Here is a 20,389-nt window from a genome sequence, read left to right as displayed (position 1 = left end):
ATAGGGCTGGTGAGCGAAATGGGTGAAGATCATCAAAAGCTGCAAACTTCCAGTCATAAAATAAATAAGTTCTGGGAATGTAAATTGTGTTGTATTTGAATATTGCTAAGATAATAAATCTTAAAAGATCTAAACAGGAGAATAAAAGTTTGTAACTATATGTGGTGATGGGTATGAACTAGACATTGTAGTGATTATTTCACAATATCTACATAAACTGAACCCTTATGTTGTACACCTGAAACTAATATAACATTATATGTCAATTATATCTCAATTAAAAATAGTAATCAGGAACATATCCACCACCTTCCCCAGAAGTTTCTCCATGTGCTTCTGTAATCTTGTCTACCTGTCCATCTCAAGTCCCCCAAACCCCAACTTCAGGCAACCACTGATTAGCTATCTGCTATGATATATTAAATTGCCTAGAATTTCCTTATATAAATGGAACCATACTTTAAATATTATTTTGTGTCTCTCTTCTTTTACTCAGCATAATTATTAGGAGGTTCATGTCAGTCGTAGCACGTATCAGTTCATTTCTCTTTATTGCCAAGAGTTGTCCATTCTATGTTTATCAATCCTCCTGTTGATGGACATTGGGTTGTTTCCAGATTTTGGCTATTACACATAAAGTTGCTGTGAGCATTCATGTCATTCACTAAAAATATACTTCAGTGTTTCTTGAGTAAATAACTAGGAGTGGGATGGCTGGGTTGGTAGGTGCATGTTTAACTTTTTAAGAAATTTCCAGCCCTAACTGGTTTGGCTCAGTGGATAGAGCGTCAGCCTGCAGGCTGAAGGGTCCCAAGTTCGATTCCGGTCAAGGGCATGTACCATGGTTGCGGGCACATCCCCAGTGGAGAGTGTGCAGGAGGCAGCTGATCGATGTTTCTCTCTCATCAATGTTTCTGACTCTGTCCCTCTCCCTTCCTCTCTGTAAAAAAATCAATAAAAATATATTTTAAAAAAATTCCAAACTTTGCTCTAAGTGTTTGAATGGCTTCAGACTAGTAGTAGTAGTGTGTCAGAGTTTCAGTTCTCCCCCATCCACAGCGACACTTGGTATGGTGGCCTTTTTAATCATAGTGATTCCAGTCGGTGTGTAGTGGGGTCTCGTTGTGGTTGTAATTTGCATTTCTCTAATAACTATTGATGTTGAGCATCTTTTCATGTGTTTGTTTGCCATTGTATTTTGTCTTTGGTGACATTTCTGTTCAAATCATTTACCCACTAGGGGTGAAGGTAGGATGCTTGAGTTATTATTATTAAATTTTGAAATTTCTTTATGTATTGTGGATAGAAATTTCTTTTCAAATATATAATTCTTCCCTTAGTCTGTTGTTTGTGTTCTCATTCCTTTAGCAGAGTTTTTTGAAGGAAAGACGTTTTAATTGTGATGAAATCCAAATCATTCATTTGGGTTTTTATGTGTCATACTTTGGTGTCATATCTAAGAAACCTGTGCCCAAAACGAGGTCACGAGATTGTCTCCTATTTTACCTCTAAAAAATTGATAGCTTTTTGTTTTAATTTTAGGGCCATGATCCATGTTGAGTTAGTATTTATATTTGGTGTGAGCTGTGAATCGTTTGTTTATTTGTTTCCTGTAATGGATATCCAGTTGTTTCAATGCTGTTTTTGTAACAGCTGTCCTTTCTCTTGGTATGCATAACTTCCTTACCATTGATATGAAAGTATAAAGCTTATGCCATAGATTTTATTTTTTAAATGATGTCTTTTAATAATTAGTCCTAATTTTATTTTACTTATGGTGAGGCCTAATTGACTTGAAACAACACATTGTAGTTTCTGCCAATTTTAGATTTCTACCAAGTTGTACATGGCTCTATTAATCATTGTCTTCCAAGAATGCTATTTATTTAACAAATATTTATCGAAGGATTACTATGTGTCATGTACTGTTTTTTATTGGGGCCATCACAGTGAACTGGATAGAGTTGCTGCCCTCAAGGGGATAACTTTCTATTATCAAAGACATACAATAAAAAATAATGCGGTCAGGTAGTAATAATGACTATAAATTTTAAACTGTAGGACCAAGGAACAGTAATGAACATGACCTAGAGTCCTATTTTAAATAGGACCATTAGTGCCAAAACCGGTTTGGCTCAGTGGATAGAGCGTCGGCTTGCGGACTGAAAGGTCCCAGGTTCGATTCCGGTCAAGGGCATGTACCTGGGTTGCGGGCACATCCCTAGTGGGAGATGTGCAGGAGGCAGCTGATCGATGTTTCTCTCTCATCGATGTTTCTAACTCTCTATCTCTCTCTCCCTTCCTCTCTGTAAAAAATCAATAAAATATATTTAAAATAAATAAATAAATAGGACCATTAGTGTCTCATTTAAGGCAATCTATTCATAAAGAAACAGATTTAATAACTCATGTTACTATCTAAGCAAAGAGTATTCTATGTAGAGTAAAAGGAATCTCAAAGATGCTGAAGGAGTGTATTTGACATATCTAAAAACAATTGAGAAGTTTAGATCTTGAAGAAACCTTCCATATTACCCAGTTTGAAGATTGCTGGTCAATTTCATCTTCAAAGCCAATTCCAACAGATTGGTAGTGAATGCCTACAGAGTAAGGAGTCAGCACTTTTTTTTAAAGCAAGGTCCAGATCATAACTATTTTCAGCTCTGTGGGGCATACTATTTCTGTTGCCATTGCTCAAATCTGTTGTTGGTTGAAAGCAGTCATGGACAATATGTAAACAAATAAATGAGCATGTGCTATTCTCCAATAAAACTGTTTTACAATGACAGGTGGTGGGCTGGTTTTGGCCTTGGAATCTGCCAACCTCTGGGCTAGTCCATTGCTAGGCAGCCTTACCCAGATCTTTTAGAAGGTACACATTAGTAATTCTGGCGTGGGCTCTGATGAGGCACCCCAGTCATGTATTTGCCACCATGAGTCACAACAGCATCCTCATGTTACTGATCAGACCAGACAAGTTCTCACAAGCTGTTAGTGTTCAGATAGACCGCTGGCCTCCCAACTCAGTTTTGGTACACTAGCCTGTCCTTACCCCTCCAGATTTGCCACAAATTACATATATAACAAAAATAGAGCTTGGAGAGTGGCCTTCTTCTTCAAGTGCAGCCCACATGGCTAGAACCAACAGAAGCCTGGATGGCAGCCTTTCCTAGGAAGCTCCTGGTAACATTCAGAGTTGGAAGTGAGGGCTTCTTCAGAGTTTGACACATTCTGTCTATACCACACAGAGGAGCTCTGTCATTTTTCTTTGAATCTGGAACATGGCGGGGAGAGGGGAGTAGATATCAGCCGTGCTCTCTGCCACTGACCAGTCTTCCCAAAAGAAAGGGGAGGAGGCCTTGGCCCAACTAGGGGAAAAGAGCAGGTCTTTAACCTTTAGACTTCACGAGGGTTGGTCATTTGCATGAGGAATATTAATATCATCATTTTTTCTTATTTTTTTAAATATTTTTGTTGACTTCAGAGAGGAAGGGAGAAGGAGAAAGAGATAGAAACATCAATGATAAGAGAGAGTCATTGATCAGCTGCCTCCTGCCCGCCCCCTACTGGGGATTGAGCCCACAACCTGCAACCCAGGCATGTGCCCTTGAGCAGAATTGAACCCAGGATTCTTCAGTCCACAGGCCAACACTCTATCCACTGAGCCAGACCTGCTAGGGCGCAATTCATTTTTCTTAACACCGATTCCTCTAGGACTGTGTCCTGTCATTCACCAAGTGGAGGATCTGACACTTTAGTGTGCAGAGTAAGTACCCAAGGACCTTGATTAACATGCAGATTACTTTCCCCAACCCTAGAAATTTTCTTATGTAGCTCTGGGTGGGAAGCCCTGGAATTGCAATGCTTTGGGAAGCATTACAGTGATCTTATATTTTATCATTGCATTTGACTTAGAGAGGGAGATGTTTCATAGTTCTATTGTTTCACTTTCTTGCCCCCCCCCCATGCTCATATGTTCCCTTACATCAGTGGTTCTCAACCTTCTGGCCCTTTAAATACAGTTCCTCATGTTGTGACCCAACCATAAAATTATTTTCGTTGCTACTTCATAACTGTAATGTTGCTACTGTTATGAATCATAATGTAGGATGGTCTTAGGCGACCCCTGTGAAAGGTTCCTTTGACCGCCAAAGGGGTCGCAACCCATAGGTTGAAAATGGCTGCCTTACATTTTGGAACTGTTGCTTCTGAAAAATCTTTACTACTCTCTTTGGAACCACCTCTAACTCAAAACAAAAAAGCAAACCATGACAAAATGCCAAAACTCATTTTGTAAGCCACCGTGGTACCCTCTCAAACAGAAGTTGTCAAAGCCATTGATTCAGGTAAATATTGAGAGGGTGGCTTTTTACCCTGCTGTTTAAAAGGAGAGAGAAAATGATTTTTTTCATCAAAAATATTTATGTTGTATTTATAGTATGTGTGTGAGTGAGTGAGAGTGTGTGTGTGTGTGTGTGTGTGTGTGTGTGTGTGTGTGTGTGTGTGATGGTTGTTTCCCCAACAGAAATTTCACAGAGATTTCTATCTGGCTTTTTGTTACCTTCAAACTTCCCATTCAGTCCCATTGGTCTCTTTTATTTGCCTTTTTCTCTGTCAGACACCAGGGTGAATTTAAACTCCATTCCCTCTCCAATGGCTCCTCTGACGTATTTGTGATTTTTTACATCCCTTTTGCTAGTAGAATCTGATGGAAATTCTTTTAGGGCCTTCAGCTTTCCCTCAGAGTCAGAAACTTTTGTGTTGCTAATAGAACTCAGCTTCATTAGCATTTCAAATCCTGAGATGCTCTTAGAGATCAGTGTTAGATCTGAGGGGTGCCCTGGCAACAACCTGATTATCAAACCTGTTTAACTGAAATCTCCAGTGGTCAGTGACTTTGACCTTATTTCTGCTAGTACCTCTCACCAGGAAATCCTTTTCAAGGATTCTAGAGAAAGACAGGGGCATAATCTGAGAAGCTTTACTTTTGTGCCTGTTCATGCTCTACACATTGCCTTGCAAAAAGCCATGCTCCCTTTATCACTATTGGTGATTAGATCATGGGTAGATGATGGGTCAGAGCATGGATATATATGGGTAGATAGATGAGTAAATGGGTAGGTGGACAAGTGAGTGGGTAGATAACTAGAAGGGTAGATGGGTAAATGGATAGAGGGTGAATGGGATGGATAACAGATAGATGAATGAGTAAGTAAGAAGGATTGATGGATGGATGAATGGATGGATGGAAGAAAAGATAAGATAAGGTGGACTAGGATAAGATAACACAAGTCTTCCATCTTGTACAATACCTTTGCCATTTTATTAGCCATAATTGGTGTTATGTTCCTGAGACTAAATACCACTTCTGCAGAAAACACCAAGTCATGTGGTATATTTCCTGCTTCCCACAGGAGCAGCAGGGTGGGGCTTGTCAAATAGTGCATTGCCATTCTGACTCAGGGTCGGCTTTATAAAATAAAAGAAAGCATCCTCCTTTATCTACACACACACACATGCACACATACACACGTGTACACATGCACGTTTCAATGCAGTGGCATATAACCAGGCACATACAGCGAAATCTCATGGAACTTGCCCTAATTGCATGTATCCAGATCCCATAGCCTGAAAGGTGCATCCGGGTGGAAAATGACTGCCCTGACAGAAGAGGCCCTGTACCTGGTGGCACTAGCATTTGAGGAGTATTAGACCTATGAGTTTCTGACTTCATTTTCTCCTTGCAGATATTCCACTAACATTTTAAAATCACTTCTATCTCAGGCAATGACCTAAGTACTTTTAACTTGTATTACCTCATTTAATCTTTCCAATGGACTTTTAACATAGGTACCATTAGTATTTCCATTTTGCTGGTGAGAGAATTGAGGCATGCAGAGGTTAAATTACTTGTCGAGGTTCACACCATTAGAGGGGAGGCTGGGATTCAAGCACAGTCCGTTGATGTCCAGACTCTTTGGCCCCACCTTACTGCCTCTCTGATCATGAAGCTGACCTTTGAGAGTAGCATGGTCTAACACAACTTTCCGCTAGGATGAAATGTCCTATATCTGTGCCGTTAACATGGTAGTCACATGTGGGTTTTGAGCACTTGAAATGCAGCTAGTATGACTGAGAAACGAAGTTTTTAATTGTATTGAATTTTAATTAATTTAAACAGCAGTTTAAGAGCCAACTAATAGCCTCTGTTCATACGTAGGATCTTCAAAAAATGAAGTGTTGAACTAGGAATTAAGTTAGGCATCTCAGTTATAGACATTATCCTTTATTAATAATATTAACATGAAATAATTGCAAAGCACTCTTAGAATCCTTTGTGCCTCTTTTCATCCTTGAACAAGTCTCACTGTTCTTCTAAGCTCTCTGCTAACGGGGCGGGCACATCTAATCTTAGCTCATTGGAAGATGTATTGAGACGAGACATGAAAACAATTCAGGCAGAATAATACAGGGACGTCATGGGCATGTTGTATGTAGCATGGCGGTGCCGTTGACATTTATTCTCAGGAATCATTGTTGAAGTGTCCATCTCTCAAATACTGCCAGGGTATATTGAGGGGAGAGGAGTGTTGATGGACATAATGGACTTTAAAGGAAGACTTGGTGGTGGACTAACAGAAGTACAGGGCCATCTGGACCCGTTTGAAGGCAGAAATGTAATCTCACACCCTTCTTACAGGAGGAAGTGAAGAGAGTGAAGTAAGAAAGTGGGAAATTATGAGCCCGTGATTCTGGATGAAGGAATATAATAAAAGAGCCATATTATTCATGTGGTACACGAGTGAACACTAGGTGAAGCTTTTAAAGGAGAAGGAAAATTAAAGTGTAAACAAAACCCAGTGTATATGGGTAGTTTTCATAGTGATAGAGACAAAGCAATGTAGAATTTGGTGAAATGTTGGTTTAGAATACAGGTGGACAAACTTCAGCTCCAGTCCACTGCTGATTCTCATAAGGTTTTCTTGAACACATCCAGGCCCATTCATTCATGGTCTATGGCTGCTTTATCCACAACTGCAGAGCTGAGCAGTTATAGCAGAAACTCTATCACCGGCAAAGGCTAACATATTTCCTGTGGCACTATTTACACAAAGGTTACTGACTCATGTTTTAGGACAAAAGGGGAATATATACTAGCACAGCCATCCTGGAGTACAATTTTGTGTAGCCATCGGGTTTTAAAATGTACATCGTCTTTGACTTGGCAATACTGCTCCTAGAATTTTATCCAGCAGATGTTTTAGTACACATATCCACAGGACTTCTTAGAACACTGGAAAACTGGAAATAACCTAAATATGCAATAGCTGGACACTGGTTAAATGAATTAGAGCACATTAATGTAAAGAGACACTATTTAGCTTTTAAAATAGATATCTATGTACTCATTTCCTAAGTGAGAAAGTTCTGTTTATTATGAAAAGATGTTCAGGAGATACTGTTAAATTAAAAAACGTTGCAAAATAAGATGTATTATTTGATTAGGTTTGTGTTAAAAGCAGCAAAGAATCCACCCCACAAAGATATAGGCCCAGCACCTATGACAGTGCCTGGCATATGGTAGGCACTCAGCATTTGATGAATGAATAACATAGGGGATATATATATCCTTTTCACTTTATATCTTTCAGACAAAACTCTCTGAGTTTTTATGAATAGGTACTAGAGGCCGGGTGCACAAAATTTGTGCACAGACAGGGTCCCTGGGCCTGGCCGGCAATCAGGGCTGATCAGGGCCTTCCGGCTGCAGGCCGGGGCCTTCATTCATTCTGAGCCACCCCCTGGTGGTCAGCACACATCATAGCAACCAGTCGAACTCCTGGTCAGTCGAACTCCTGAGGTGACAATTTGCATATTAGCCTTTTATTATATAGAATTACTTCAAAGAAATCTAAATTAAAAAGGGGGAAAGTAAGTAAGAGGAAATAGCCAAAGATAAGTCTCCCCCAAACTGATCATTGAGATGGTGCCCTCAGCAGTGGCCATCAGCTGAGAAACGGTTGGGAGCTTATAGCTCAGTACCTAGGCCTTCAGGAGGGGATGTATTTAAGTCTGAAGTTGGGACCGACAGAAACTGTTGGTCTTTAAGAGATGTCTTCATGAGTCACGCACAGCAAAAGCCAAGAGGTGCTAAAAACAATAACTCAGAAGTGTGGGAAGAGAGAAGTGTGCCCCTGGTCCTGGGGGAATGGTGTTTTTAAGTAACCGGAAGGAAATTGGAAAAGGCAGGAAGCTGGAGAGAAAGGAGCCCAATGAAGGAAGGACACAGTGGCCAACACTTGAGGTGGAGAGAAGTGTTTGAGGAAAAACAGATGCTTCTTGGGGTCCTAAGAGGACCCAGTCTGCAGTGCTGCAGACAGCCACCTTGCAAGGCCACGTTTGGTGCTTCTGGTATGAGATCCACGAACATCAACCACCGTCCTGGTACATTAGCGGGTGTTTGTTCTCCGTGGCCTACAGCAGTCTCCGTGGGTGATGAGTGTTAGAACCTCTCCCAGCCGCTCTGCCTGCGGTGAGGAAGCCCTGGGGACCGCCTCAGCACTTGGCTTGTGCGGGCAACACATCTCGGCCTTGGCTCCCCTGCAAGACACACACATCACTCAGTGCTAACCATTTGTTCTTCTGGCAGAATTGTGGCGAGAGGGGTTTATATGAGATTAACAGCAAAAAAATAAATAAATACTTAAAAAAAAAACATGAAAGAGACAGGTGTGTCTTTTTAAAACAATCCATGTCCACCTCCCTCCACTCCCCCCTCCCGTGCACGCCTGCACTTTGCATGACTTGTGCCTGGGGTGGATATGTCTGCGCCTGTAGGAATCACTTTATTTAGACATCACACAAAGCATTCGACCAGTTTTTGAACACGACCGGCTGCAATACTGTTGCCTCGAGATGCCTGCTCTTTCTTCACAAAACTCTCCAGTTCCAACATGTTTGCAAAGCGTGATTCATGGTGTTTCTTTCTGGATTGTCCAGTGGGTAATTGCTGTGTGAAAACCAGAGAAACAGATGTAGACCCTGAACCCGGCCTATAAATTTTTGTTTTATGATTATGGGTTTCAAATGTGCTGTGTCACACTGACAAATACACGGTTACTCTGAAACGAAATGGCTTTTGGTCTCAAACTTTTGCCTTTCTGTTTGGGGTTGGAAATACGTTTATTAGGGTTTCTTTTATCGTGGGTCAAACACAAAGGAAATGCAGGTCCTCGGATAACGTCATTTTGTTCCAGTTATTTCGTTATGATGTTGATGTAATGTCTTAGGAACTTAACTCTTATTTCTATCAATTAGCCGATGGGAAAACTGGTTTTGTTATATATTGTTTCGCTTACAGTCGCAGAAAATTTTTGACAACATAAGTGAGGGCTAACTGTACAGGAAATGACATTTATCCAAATCTTATTTTATGCTGTACCAAGAGGATATTTGGGAAAGGTTTTGTCCAACTGATTAATGTTTAAAAGAGGCATCAATAATTTAAACTTCATTATCAAGAAATTAACTAGGCCATTTGTCACCTTCTACCTAGTCATTCATCTTTTTAGTACACGGGTATGTATTTAAAGAATTGTGCTTTATTTGTGTGTCTTTACTTAAGATGAAAATTTGGAGTAGGAATCAAGTTTTCAAGAAGTGTACGAATTAGATTTACTGATGAAGAAATGATAAGGAACGTGCAGCTAAATTGTGGGGCTGCTTTGTAAATGAATACTTGGGTTAAATAATAGTTCTCATAATTGCGTTCAGCATAATTAATTCATGATGAGAAAAGATTAACCGACTGAATACTGTTGCAGTAGGAGACACCCATAGTATTCTGTTCACGAGGATTTAAATGTTGATCGTTCATTTCAAGGCCCAAGTTTTTTTCTCTACACTTAAGACGACTTTAAGGCGATTATAAATTTTAAATATTCTTGCACACACAAAAAAAGAGAAAACACCAAATCTCCCAGCCCCTACTATGCGCATACTGTTATTGTTTTTGTGTTATGACATAGTACCGAGGGAAGAAATTTGGGAGCAGGTATGCCCTTTTGAGATGAGGCTGATTCTCTAGCTTAAGAAATGAGAACAGAACTCAGGGGACACAGCCCTAGCTGGTTTGGCTCAATGGATAGAGCGTCAGCCTGCAGACTGAGGGGGCCCGGGTTCGATTCTGGCCAAGGGCACATGCCTAGGTTGCAGGCTTGATTCCCCAGTGGGGGGTGTGCAAAAGGCAGCCAATCAATGATTTTCTCTTATCATTGATGTTTCTCTCTCCCCCACTCCTTTCCTCTCTAAAATCAATAAAATATTTTTTTTAAAAAAAAGAATTCAGGGGACACAAACCCATCTTCATTTCCCTGGGACCCGTGCACCCTGTCCTTCGGCAGGATATTGAGTGAGGAAGTGCAGTGGCCTCCCCTGGTAGCAGATACCTGTACACACACACCTGGCAGCGCTGCCCTGTCTCACCAATTAGATCCTCCTGCTGTACTTTAAATAGACATGTGTCCTCCTCTCTCCCCGAACAACTGTTCACCCACGGCCAGTAGCGGGTCTAAAATGAGCCCAGTTTCCAAGGAACGCTGAGGACCTTAAATAAACATTTGGAGCTATAAGTCTCAAGGACCACATAGAAATTGCCACTTGATAATGGTGCTTTGTGTATCTTTACAACTATCTTAACAACAGTGTGTTAAATGTTTTGTAAACTCCTCTGTGCTCCTTGCTCAAAATGTGTGTTTTCTTTGTAGTTAAAGGGTTTCTTATAATACAGCTCTGTTACAAAATGAGGATGGTATAAAGAGAGAGAGGAAATAAATACATAGATTCAGCAAAATCTCGCGCCTTGATCACCCTGGACTTTTCAATAGCACGATCTGAGCTTGCTGGGCTGAAAATTGTTTTAATGTGCCTTCGTAAAAGGACCTTGGACTTGGGAAGTGTGTGCGATGCATACTTTTCATGTTACACCACAAGTGCCACTTAGCTAGACAGTATGGGGTGGGGTGCCCCCCCGACAGGCTTTGTAAAAGCCTGGATGCCAAAGCACATTCCAGCACTGTCTACCAGAAAGGAGACTGGAGCAGCGTTCTCCCTGCAAGGGGCAAGCAGGCTGTCCACATGCCCACCCTGCTTGGTGGGAGAATTATGAGTACATATTGGAGAGGCAGGGGAAGAGGTGGGGTGTCTTCATTCCTCCCAGACTTTCCCTTCTTTGAAGTACAGTTGCACCCTTTAAACAAGTTATGCAAAATGGCTGCAGGGTGGGTTTGGCTGTCCGTCAAAGCTCTCTGTCAGGGGAGTTTATTTGTAAATATTACACCTGTCCTTCTCAATGTTTTAAGACTTGGTTAAAAAGCTTCTCCCTCCTCTAGGTGGGGTCAGTGTAGGAGGTACAGAAATAATTTTTTTTCTCTTAAAACAATAAGTAGCCAGATGGGGCAAGGGCTTGTATTGGTGAAAATTGGCCCTTGCAAATACAAAACCCTCACACTTAACCAGTTTTCAAATATGTGTTTAATTTGGGGGGGGGGGGGTGTGATTGTGTGATGAGAGGCCGCCGATATGCTATTGGGGTGCGAGGCTGTGGGAACAGCACAGTAATTTCTACATTAGACAGGGATTCCAGGGAACTGGGTTTTAGTTGCGATTCTAAGCTGTATTACCTTAGTCAGGTCTCAGATTCTCTGGGCTTTTATTTCCCTGGTTGAAAAATAAGAGAGGCCCTGGTCAGGTAGCTCAGTTGGTTGTAGCGTTGTCCAGATACACCAAGGTTGCGGGGTCCATCCCGGGTCAGGGCATATACAAGAAGCAACCAATGAATGCATAAGTAAGTGGAACAACAAATCATTGTTTTTCCTTTCTCTCTCTAAAATATCAATAAATAAATTTTTAAAAAATAAAAATAAGAGGAAGAATCACAGCTAATATTTGTTCCAGGATATGTCCTAAGTGTCATACAAGCACTCTTTCTTTTTGTCCTCACAGCAACCCACTGAGGTGGGTAGTAGTATATTCCCATTTTATAGATGAGAAAACTGAGTCCCAGATCACACAGCTGATAAGTGATATAACCGGATTGGATTTGGGCATCTAGTTCAGTTTGACTCCCACATTCATGCTCTTGAGCACTATATATTTGCTCAGGTCAGGACCTGAAATCCTCTATATCACTGAGTGTGTGTGTGTGTGTGTGTGTGTGTTTGGGACAGGAGTAACCAACTCTTGACTACTCCCTATGCTGAAAAGTAACTGAATCCGGAAAGCTAGCTTTTCACTCCAGAGCAAATGCAATGCCAGGGCTTGCAAGAGGGGATAAGGAGAAAAACATTATGAAATGGAAAGTTTCTCATCTCCAGGCTTCCCCGAGGGGCAGCCGTTCCCTTTTCTACAGTTTAGGGCTTGCCTGTGCTTTTTCGGGAGTGGAAAAATACATAAGGTACAAGGAATTTAACAGACAGAGAGGCGCTCAGAGGAATTTACAGGGTGGGCTGGGGGCGAGAGGGTGGGCGGGAGGCGAGAGGGGAACGGGGGAACAGGCGCTTGCAAGCGAAGCGGCTGCAAAGAAAAAGGCGAAAGGGGAGAGAAGTGGGCGCTCAGCGTGAGCCAGGAGCGGTGTCCTGGCTCCTCCCCGGCTCGTTTTAAAAGCACTTCTTGCATTGTTTTTAAGGTGAGAAATGGGAGAGAAAGAGCCGGCTCGCGCGCTCGCTCGCTGCCTGTGTCTCTGGCTGTCTGCGTTTGCAGGGCTGCTGGGAGTTTCTGAGCTCTGTGAGAATCCTGGGAGTTGGTGATGTCAGACTCGTTGGGTCATTTGAAGGTTAGCAGCCCGGGAAGGGTTCACCGAAAGTTCACTCGCATATATTAGGCAATTCAATCTTTCATTCTGTGTGACAGAAGTAGTAGGAAGTGAGCTGTTCAGAGGCAGGAGGGTCTATTCTTTGCCAAAGGGGGGACCAGAATTCCCCCAAGCGCGCTGTTTGAGGACTGGGATGCCGAGGACGCGAGCGAGCCGGGCAGGGCTTGCCTGGGCACCGTCGGGGTAGGATCCGGACCGCATTCGGAAGGCTTTTTGCAGGCATTGGCTCGGAAGGAGAACTTGGGATCTTGCTGGGAACCCCCGCCCCGGCTGGATTGGGCGAGCAAGCCTGGAAAATGGTAAATGATCATTTGGATCAATTACAGGCTTTTAGCTGGCTTGTCTGTCATAATTCATGATTCGGGGCTGGGAAAAAGACCAACAGCCTACGTGCCAAAAAAGGGGCAGAGTTTGATGGAGTTGGGTGGACTTTTCTATGCCATTTGCCTCCACACCTAGAGGATAAGCACTTTTGCAGACATTCGGTGCAGGGGAGATCATGTTTGACTGTATGGATGTTCTGTCAGTGAGTCCTGGGCAAATCCTGGATTTCTACACTGCGAGCCCGTCTTCCTGCATGCTCCAGGAAAAAGCTCTCAAAGCATGCTTCAGTGGATTGACTCAAACCGAATGGCAACATCGGCACACTGCTCAATGTAGGTTTATTTTTTCCCTTCTTCTACCAAGAAAAAAAAAAAAAAGAATGAATTGTCTCTCTTGCATGCAATAAAGACATTGGCAACAAACTGCACTGGTAGCAAGACAAAGGGTTTAATGATTTAATGCTGAAAGGGTGTGATATGCTGGCGTGTGCATATTGATCCCCTCTGCTGAAATTTTCCTGTAAGACGTTTTCTTCCCAAACAACCCCTCCCGACCCCCGCTCCTCTCCTTACCAACCTTACAATCTCTTGAAAACAGTTTTTTTTTTTTTTTTAAATCTGCATGGAGGGGAGGGTAAAAAAGTAGAGGGTGACCACAGGACTTTGAAACATTCTTCAAGTAAGGCAATTTGACACATGGTGCAGTTTTTACTAAGATGTATGCAGAGGGGAATTTAACTTTGCTGTTCTTTGGATTAGCTACGGGTTGTGTATATCCCCCCCACCTTTCCCCATGTGTTTCAACAGTCCAAAGTAATTAAAATATGACATCTTCCTTGCAAGGAACTTAGCCTGATTGAGATGGCTTGCGGCTCCTGAAGTTCATAAACCACCAGTTAAAGCTGCAGCCCCCAATGTTTTCCTTGCGAAGGAAAAGCAATATTTCTTAGCATTGACCCTGCTGCCACCTTTCCGAGTCACTTTGTTGCTCTAAGAAGTTGCTGTTTTGCTAGAAAACTACTGGCAATGAACACCCCTTGGGCTGAGCCATCCATTATTTTCCATATCTTGCAATTCAGTCAGGAACCTGGACATTGGTTCTAGGGAAGGAAATATAAGCGAGGTAGCCCAGCTTTTTTTAAAAAAAAAAAAAATATTGACTATTTGGTTATCTGATGCTGACACGGTGCCGAGGCACGCATCTGGTCAACAGTAGCCTGGCTGCTGGCTTGAGAAATGACCAGAAGTCCCAGAAAACCCACCTTCGGTGGCTGTAGTGGGAGCCTGCAGGATGCATCTTCGCCCTGACAGTGATTTAGATAAATGGCTGCGCTATCTATCAAAATGTTTTTCGTACTTTATTTGACAATTCATTGGAGCATTAGCCTGAAAATGACATTTTAAATCTTTGTTTTCAAAGAGGTCAAAGTGTAACTGGGAGAAATTGTGTTTTCCTAATAACATGGTGGCTTATCTCAAGAGAGAGGCAAAAAAGGAGAGGGGGCAGTGACAAGATTTAAATTGCCCTCTCTGAAACTTTTCTTAAGGAGAAAGGCTTGCTTCTTGGGCCAGGAAATCAACAGGTTTGGAGCTGAAAAATCAATAACCATTTGATGCCAACAGTCTGGCTGTCTGACTTAATATTTCGTAGAGCCTTAACCAGGGCAAAAACAATATCATTTTCAGAAGGCGACTTCATCTTCAGCTGCTCCCCAAACGCCTGTTCTTTCCTGCTTCCTAGTTTCTTTCCAGAGAAGGCAGAGGAACTTAGCGTTACAAAGTAATTTTCCAAGCCTCTCGCAGATCTTTTAGACCTGTCCTCTCCAGCAATTAAAACAGGGTGAACAATCTCACTTGGGGTCTCAGGGATCTGGGGCGGGGGGGCGGGGGGGGGGGGGGTTGTCCTCTCAAACTTCTTGCAGGAAAAAGTTCTAATGAAACATTTTTTTAAGAAGGGGGGAAAATGCCGAAGACCCTGGCATAAAGCTATTAGACCTAATAGAGCTTTTACAAGCAGACATTCTCCCTTTTGTAATTAACCCTCCAAACATGCCCATTAAGTTGTAGGAGTAGGGGGAAAAGCTTTGTTTGTTCTTGAACAAGTTAAACAAGGGATTTTTCTTATCTAGGAAGAGGAGTGGTAAATGTGTCATTCGCCTAGGGCCGGGTCGATAAGCAAGAAGTGTTGATAACAGCAAAGTTCAGCTAATCAAAGAAACTTGCATTAGGAAAAGTAAATAAAGGCATCTGACAAAGGGATTTCAGAAATTCCAGTGTCTTATTTTTGTAAGCAGGGCAATTAGAGCGTACTGTGGTCAGTTTCACAAGGGTTTGCATCCCCCACCCTAACTTTAGGTGAAATGAATAAAATGTAAATACTGCTTATGCCCCATTCAAAGCTGCTTTCTCCCCCATAAACCTCTTTCACACTGGTCAGTGTAGGTGTTCAAGTGATTCAGTTTGTAAGCATAAATAAAAACCATAACAAATGTCTGCCAGGGGTGTATGGTTCAGAGTGGCATAACTGGCTAGCTAGGGCTTTTGAAATAAAAGCATATTAGGGCTACGTTTGTATAAGTAACACATAAAAGCCTCAACCTTTTCCATTTTACTTAATGACTGTTTTGACGAGAAGCAGATCTGTTTGTGCTCTTAAGGCAGAGGAAACAGTGGGCAAGATGAGGAAAAAAAATAGTACTAAATTCCAACCAAAACTCTGTTTTGAGATCCTACTGATTTTTTAATGGTGTGTGTGTGTGTGTGTGTGTGTGTGTGTGTTGTGTGTAGTACTTAGAGTAAAACCTTTGAATACAAAACACACCAGAAGCTTTTCTTGAAAGGTGTTAGAATATTATTTTCCTTTTCTTAATTTTTAATTTTCAAGACCGAAAAATGATATGCCAACCAGCTGCTGTTGGAGTAGGGCCTATAAATTGCTGGTTATAAAAATTCGAAGTCAGGATTAGTGGGCTACTAAGGGAATGTGGTATAAATAATACGATTTAAGACTGCCCCTGGAAGGTATGGAGTCTCTTAAGTTTCTGTTCAGATGCCTCTTGGATTATCTTGGGTTTTAGGCTGCTCCAGATGTTTTCAGCATTAATTGCTCAGTGGGCATAGGATAAATCCTAATATTTGTGGTCTAAATATAGTTGCTTTCAGTGAAATGAGTGTGACAATTTCTTGGCCCCTTTCCCTGTCTTTTCCCTACTCAACACATCAAAAGGAAAATGGGGGCAAAATTCTTTTTGAAATAGTCTTTTGCCCATTAATGAGAAGGAATAATCTGTGGTAGTTGTTTTTTAAAAAACAGCTGTGGTTATGTGTGATTAAGGAACGAAAAAAGTCCCCTTCTCAGAGACCTGGGACCTGAATTTTAAGTATTAAACAGTATCTAAATCCTCTCCTACTGAGATATAAATTGGGGTCAAAGTGGCAAAATCAAAGATACCCTCTGAAAGAGAGACTAAATAAAGACTGACAGCCACCGTATGAATTGATTGGGGTTTTGAATAAATATTTCGGTGAAAAGGCTCAATTGTTTTTCTAAAGTAGGACATAATTTTCTGCTTCTCGGCCATATGACGGTGGTAACTAATACCACCAGAACGAAGAGAAGAAAGGGGATTTTTGCTTTAAACCTTAGAGGGTGCAGGACAGGGTCGGTTGAAAACAAGTGGAAGATTCACAGACTTTTCTTCCCTGGAGGAAAAAGAGAAATTTACTAAAAGAAGTGTTGTCCGTATCCAGATACCTTGGTGCTTTGGATAGGGAGCTATTGATGGGCAACTTAGGAGAAAAAGTGCGTGAGTTTAAATTTCATCACGAGAAAAGCGTAGATTCCAAAAGTAAAACAAAACAGTAGGAGCGGTAGGCATCTGTCTGCTTCAGCTTCGCCTATGGAACTGATTTAGAAGCTCTAGTTAGCATTTGATTTTCCAGCCCAAATGCAGAGCCTTTGCAATTGGAATGGGCCTCTTTTTTTTTTTCCTTAGTAGATAAATGATCAGAATGGCAATTTCTGATAGGTTAGCTGACCTGAATCAGAAGTTTTCTTCTCATTTCTGAAAGCCTGGCTTCGTCCATAGATAACCAGTCACTGTTGTCATGAGCTTTTCTTTACAGCATGAAAGTAAAAGAAAGTTCTGGATATCAGATGTTTATAATTTACTTTCAACATGGTAAGCCCCTGAGTTGGCTGAAAAGAAAACATTACCGTTTTTCTCCTTTATATATTCCACAAGCATCAATAAAGGATTTCAGAAGGGAAATATATGATAACGATGATAGATTCTGCTCTCAAGGAATTTATCATCTTTAAAAGCAAAAACATTTTTTAAACGCTTGAAATTTTTACTTGGAAAGTAACTCTCTGGGAGGCAGATGGAGATGTAAAGCCAAGATGCAAAATAGAAAACTTTTTTCAAGTCGCACAGGACTTATTAAAAACAATACGTGCAGTGTTCATTTTAGAACCTCTTATAAAGAATCTTCTATAGAGTCTGAGTTACGTGTAACTGCCAATAAATTTATCCTTAAATGACATTTTTATACTTTAAATGTTCTAATATAAATTCAGTTAACTATCAATTAAATAGGCCATTTCGGAAATGGGAGTTTTGATGAAGGTTAATCCGAAAAAATCTTGGCTAAAAACCTTTCCAAGAGATATTAATGTGGAATCTTGCCTTTCAAATTACAGGGCAGTTATGGCAATCATATATCTCTGATTCTCTAGAATAATCCACCTTCAAATATACGGCCACAATTCCCACATTAATCATTGAAATATGCCAGTTATTTCGATATTGGGACATTTCCTAGGCTGCCCCTTGAACCCAGGAGTGGCACAGAAAGTCTTTGTTTGGATTCGATGGTCAATGTAACCAGAGTGTTCACAGCTTAATTTTTCCATTATTACTGAGGATCTCATGCTTCTGGGTCATTCTTGGGAACGTGAATTCCTTTTGTGGCAATTCCTTTTGTGTGAATAGAAGACATCCCTTGCAAAATGCATTTAAGTATTGTGATCGTGGTTCTGACGCCAGCACGTGTGTGTGTGTGTGTGTGTGTGTGTGTAGTCAGGGACGGGGTAGAATTATTAAATTGCATTACTATGAAAGAATCTGTATCAGTTCTTCTCCAGCTTCGTCTTAAAAAGTTGGAATTGGGGTGATGGAGAGAGGAGCCCAGAGTTAGCTCGGGTTTCAGATTTATCAGTAGTCTGTCTGTAAGTGTCTTGGCCTAAGTACCTCTTGTTAAATAGGAGATGAGATAACCTGCCCCGTCTGTAAGGTCTAATAACACAACCTCATCAGTCAATATGCTGCCCTGAATTCTCCTCTTTCTAACCAGCTTCTTTACTTCATCATCAAGAAGCATAGTTCCTGTCCCATCCCATCCCCCTAAATCCTTTCAAATGAATTTTTTTTTTAAGTTGGAAAAGCTCTCTGTACCTAGGAAACAGTAGAGGGTGAGTCTGCAGTTATTATGTTATTTATCCTGAGCTTTCAGAGCTTCTTGGATGGGAATTCAAACAGGCAGTGGAACTGCTGACTTGATTTTTCTCTGGCCTTGCAGGGTGGGGAGCTGAAAGGGGGCCATTCAGTAAGATAAGACCCTTGGTCCCCAGCATGATAAGGCGAGGATAACAGGAACTGACGTCAGGGATGCGACTGAGCCTAGCCAAGCATTTCCTCTGGTCAGGGCATGGGGGTCCCAGAGGCCTCCAGGCCTCCTGCAGTGGCTGCTGAAGTGAACCAGCTCTGATGGGGAGAAGAAAGCTCATTTTAACAGGGGTGATCATGGGTGACAGGGTACCTCATTCCCAAAAGGAGATTGCTCTGAACAGAACAAAGAAGAACTTGGGGGGTGGGGGGGGCGGGGAGAGGCGGACAGGAGTGATTTTAATACAAACAGACTTAAGATTATAATGGTCGTTGTCATATCATAGGTATTTGCTTGCTGGCTGTCAGCAGTTCCCCTCTGGTGCCTGGTGACACAGTCTATCCAGCAGTCACCAAATATTATCCCCCATGAATCATGCCAAGTCTCCCTACAGAGCAAAATGGGAGGGAATTCACATTGTCAGGGAGTTAATCCCTGGGACTTCTATTTACTTTTCTAAGTACCAGGTCCCCACCCCCATCCGCATCATATGACAGCATTGTTCAAGCCAGTGCACTAGCCACCAGCCCAGAAACCACGGAGCAGATTCCCCTTCCCTCTTTCCCTCTTCCTTTTCTCTCAAACTCAGATTTCTTTCTTTTTCTTCTTTTTTTTTTTTTTTTTTTTTTTTTTTTTTTTACTTTTGCAAGTATATCCCATTGGAGGTTTAGAGAAGAAATTCAAAATGAAAGTGTCCTATTATTTTTTTTCAAGTTCATAGGTTCTCCTCAGTTGACTCCTTTCTTAAAATATTGCCCTTTTTTTAGTTTTAGTATTGAATAGTAGTTAGTCTCCTAATTTGATTCAGACTTAGTGAAATGTTTGTTGTTGCTTGTTGTTGTTGTTATCAATTACTTATTGAACATTTTACCAAGTCAGAAACAAACAAATAAACACATAGCTGAATTCAAAATACTGTGAAAGGTAAGAAGAGTGCATCAATTAACTGGGAAGAGATAGTGATCACATTTATTATAGTTTTTCCCTAATTTGCAGAGCAAATGAAGACCGCATAGAATAAATCCCTCTTCTCACAAATATTGCAGCTTTCAGGGCTACAGTACCTTTGTCTGGTCAGCAAAGTCCATAATTATAAAAAAGGCTGATGGTCTGAAGGTCATTTCGGCTTCAAAAGGTTTTTTAGGGTCTGGTCTATTGGAAAGCTTGGGGGTATAATTAACTAAAATGGAAATGGAGGCAAGCGAAATTTAGTTCCTGATGTTTTAATTTAACTCAGTACTGCCATGTGTTATTGAAGAGAATTCTTAAAGGCAAACATAATTATTTCATTATGGGCCTCAGAATGCTTTCATTGGCTTTAATGACAAGAAACTGAATAAAAAGGCATACATTTTAATTAGTCCTCCTTATATTTACATCAGATAAATAACAAATAATTGATGAAAAACAAGTCTTTGGAATGGATGGTTTCACATAGTGCGCTGGTTCCAGTTTAATGATGAAACATTTCTCTGTTGCTTTGCATTTTAATTATGCAGACATTACAGTGGTGGGGCTGAGGGGC

At 41.3% G+C, this 20,389-nt stretch overlaps 1 protein-coding gene across 5 annotated transcripts in view; it reads left to right on the top strand.

The window, feature by feature from the left end:
* The window catches only part of RARB (retinoic acid receptor beta), an 851,244-nt gene that overhangs the window by 684,033 nt on the left and 146,822 nt on the right, over positions 1-20,389 (top strand). Inside the window, exon 1 of one of the 5 annotated variants that reach the window (XM_070433310.1) lies at positions 12,880-13,530. The exons of 3 other annotated variants lie outside the window; for them this stretch is intronic. In XM_070433310.1, the coding sequence (XP_070289411.1) occupies positions 13,374-13,530 (157 nt within the window). In that variant the 5' untranslated portion in view covers positions 12,880-13,373. Of the gene's footprint in view, positions 1-12,879; positions 13,531-20,389 lie in introns of those variants that run through there. One more of the 5 variants, XM_070433312.1, reaches the window with a different exon arrangement.

This window comes from Myotis yumanensis, unplaced genomic scaffold (assembly GCF_028538775.1).
Source record: "Myotis yumanensis isolate MYYU_CA2020_CCGP unplaced genomic scaffold, mMyoYum1.0.hap1 SCAF_14, whole genome shotgun sequence".
Lineage (NCBI taxonomy): Eukaryota > Metazoa > Chordata > Mammalia > Chiroptera > Vespertilionidae > Myotis > Myotis yumanensis.
Note: the sequence above shows the minus strand (reverse complement) of the source record. Positions and strands in the feature narration are given on the sequence as shown.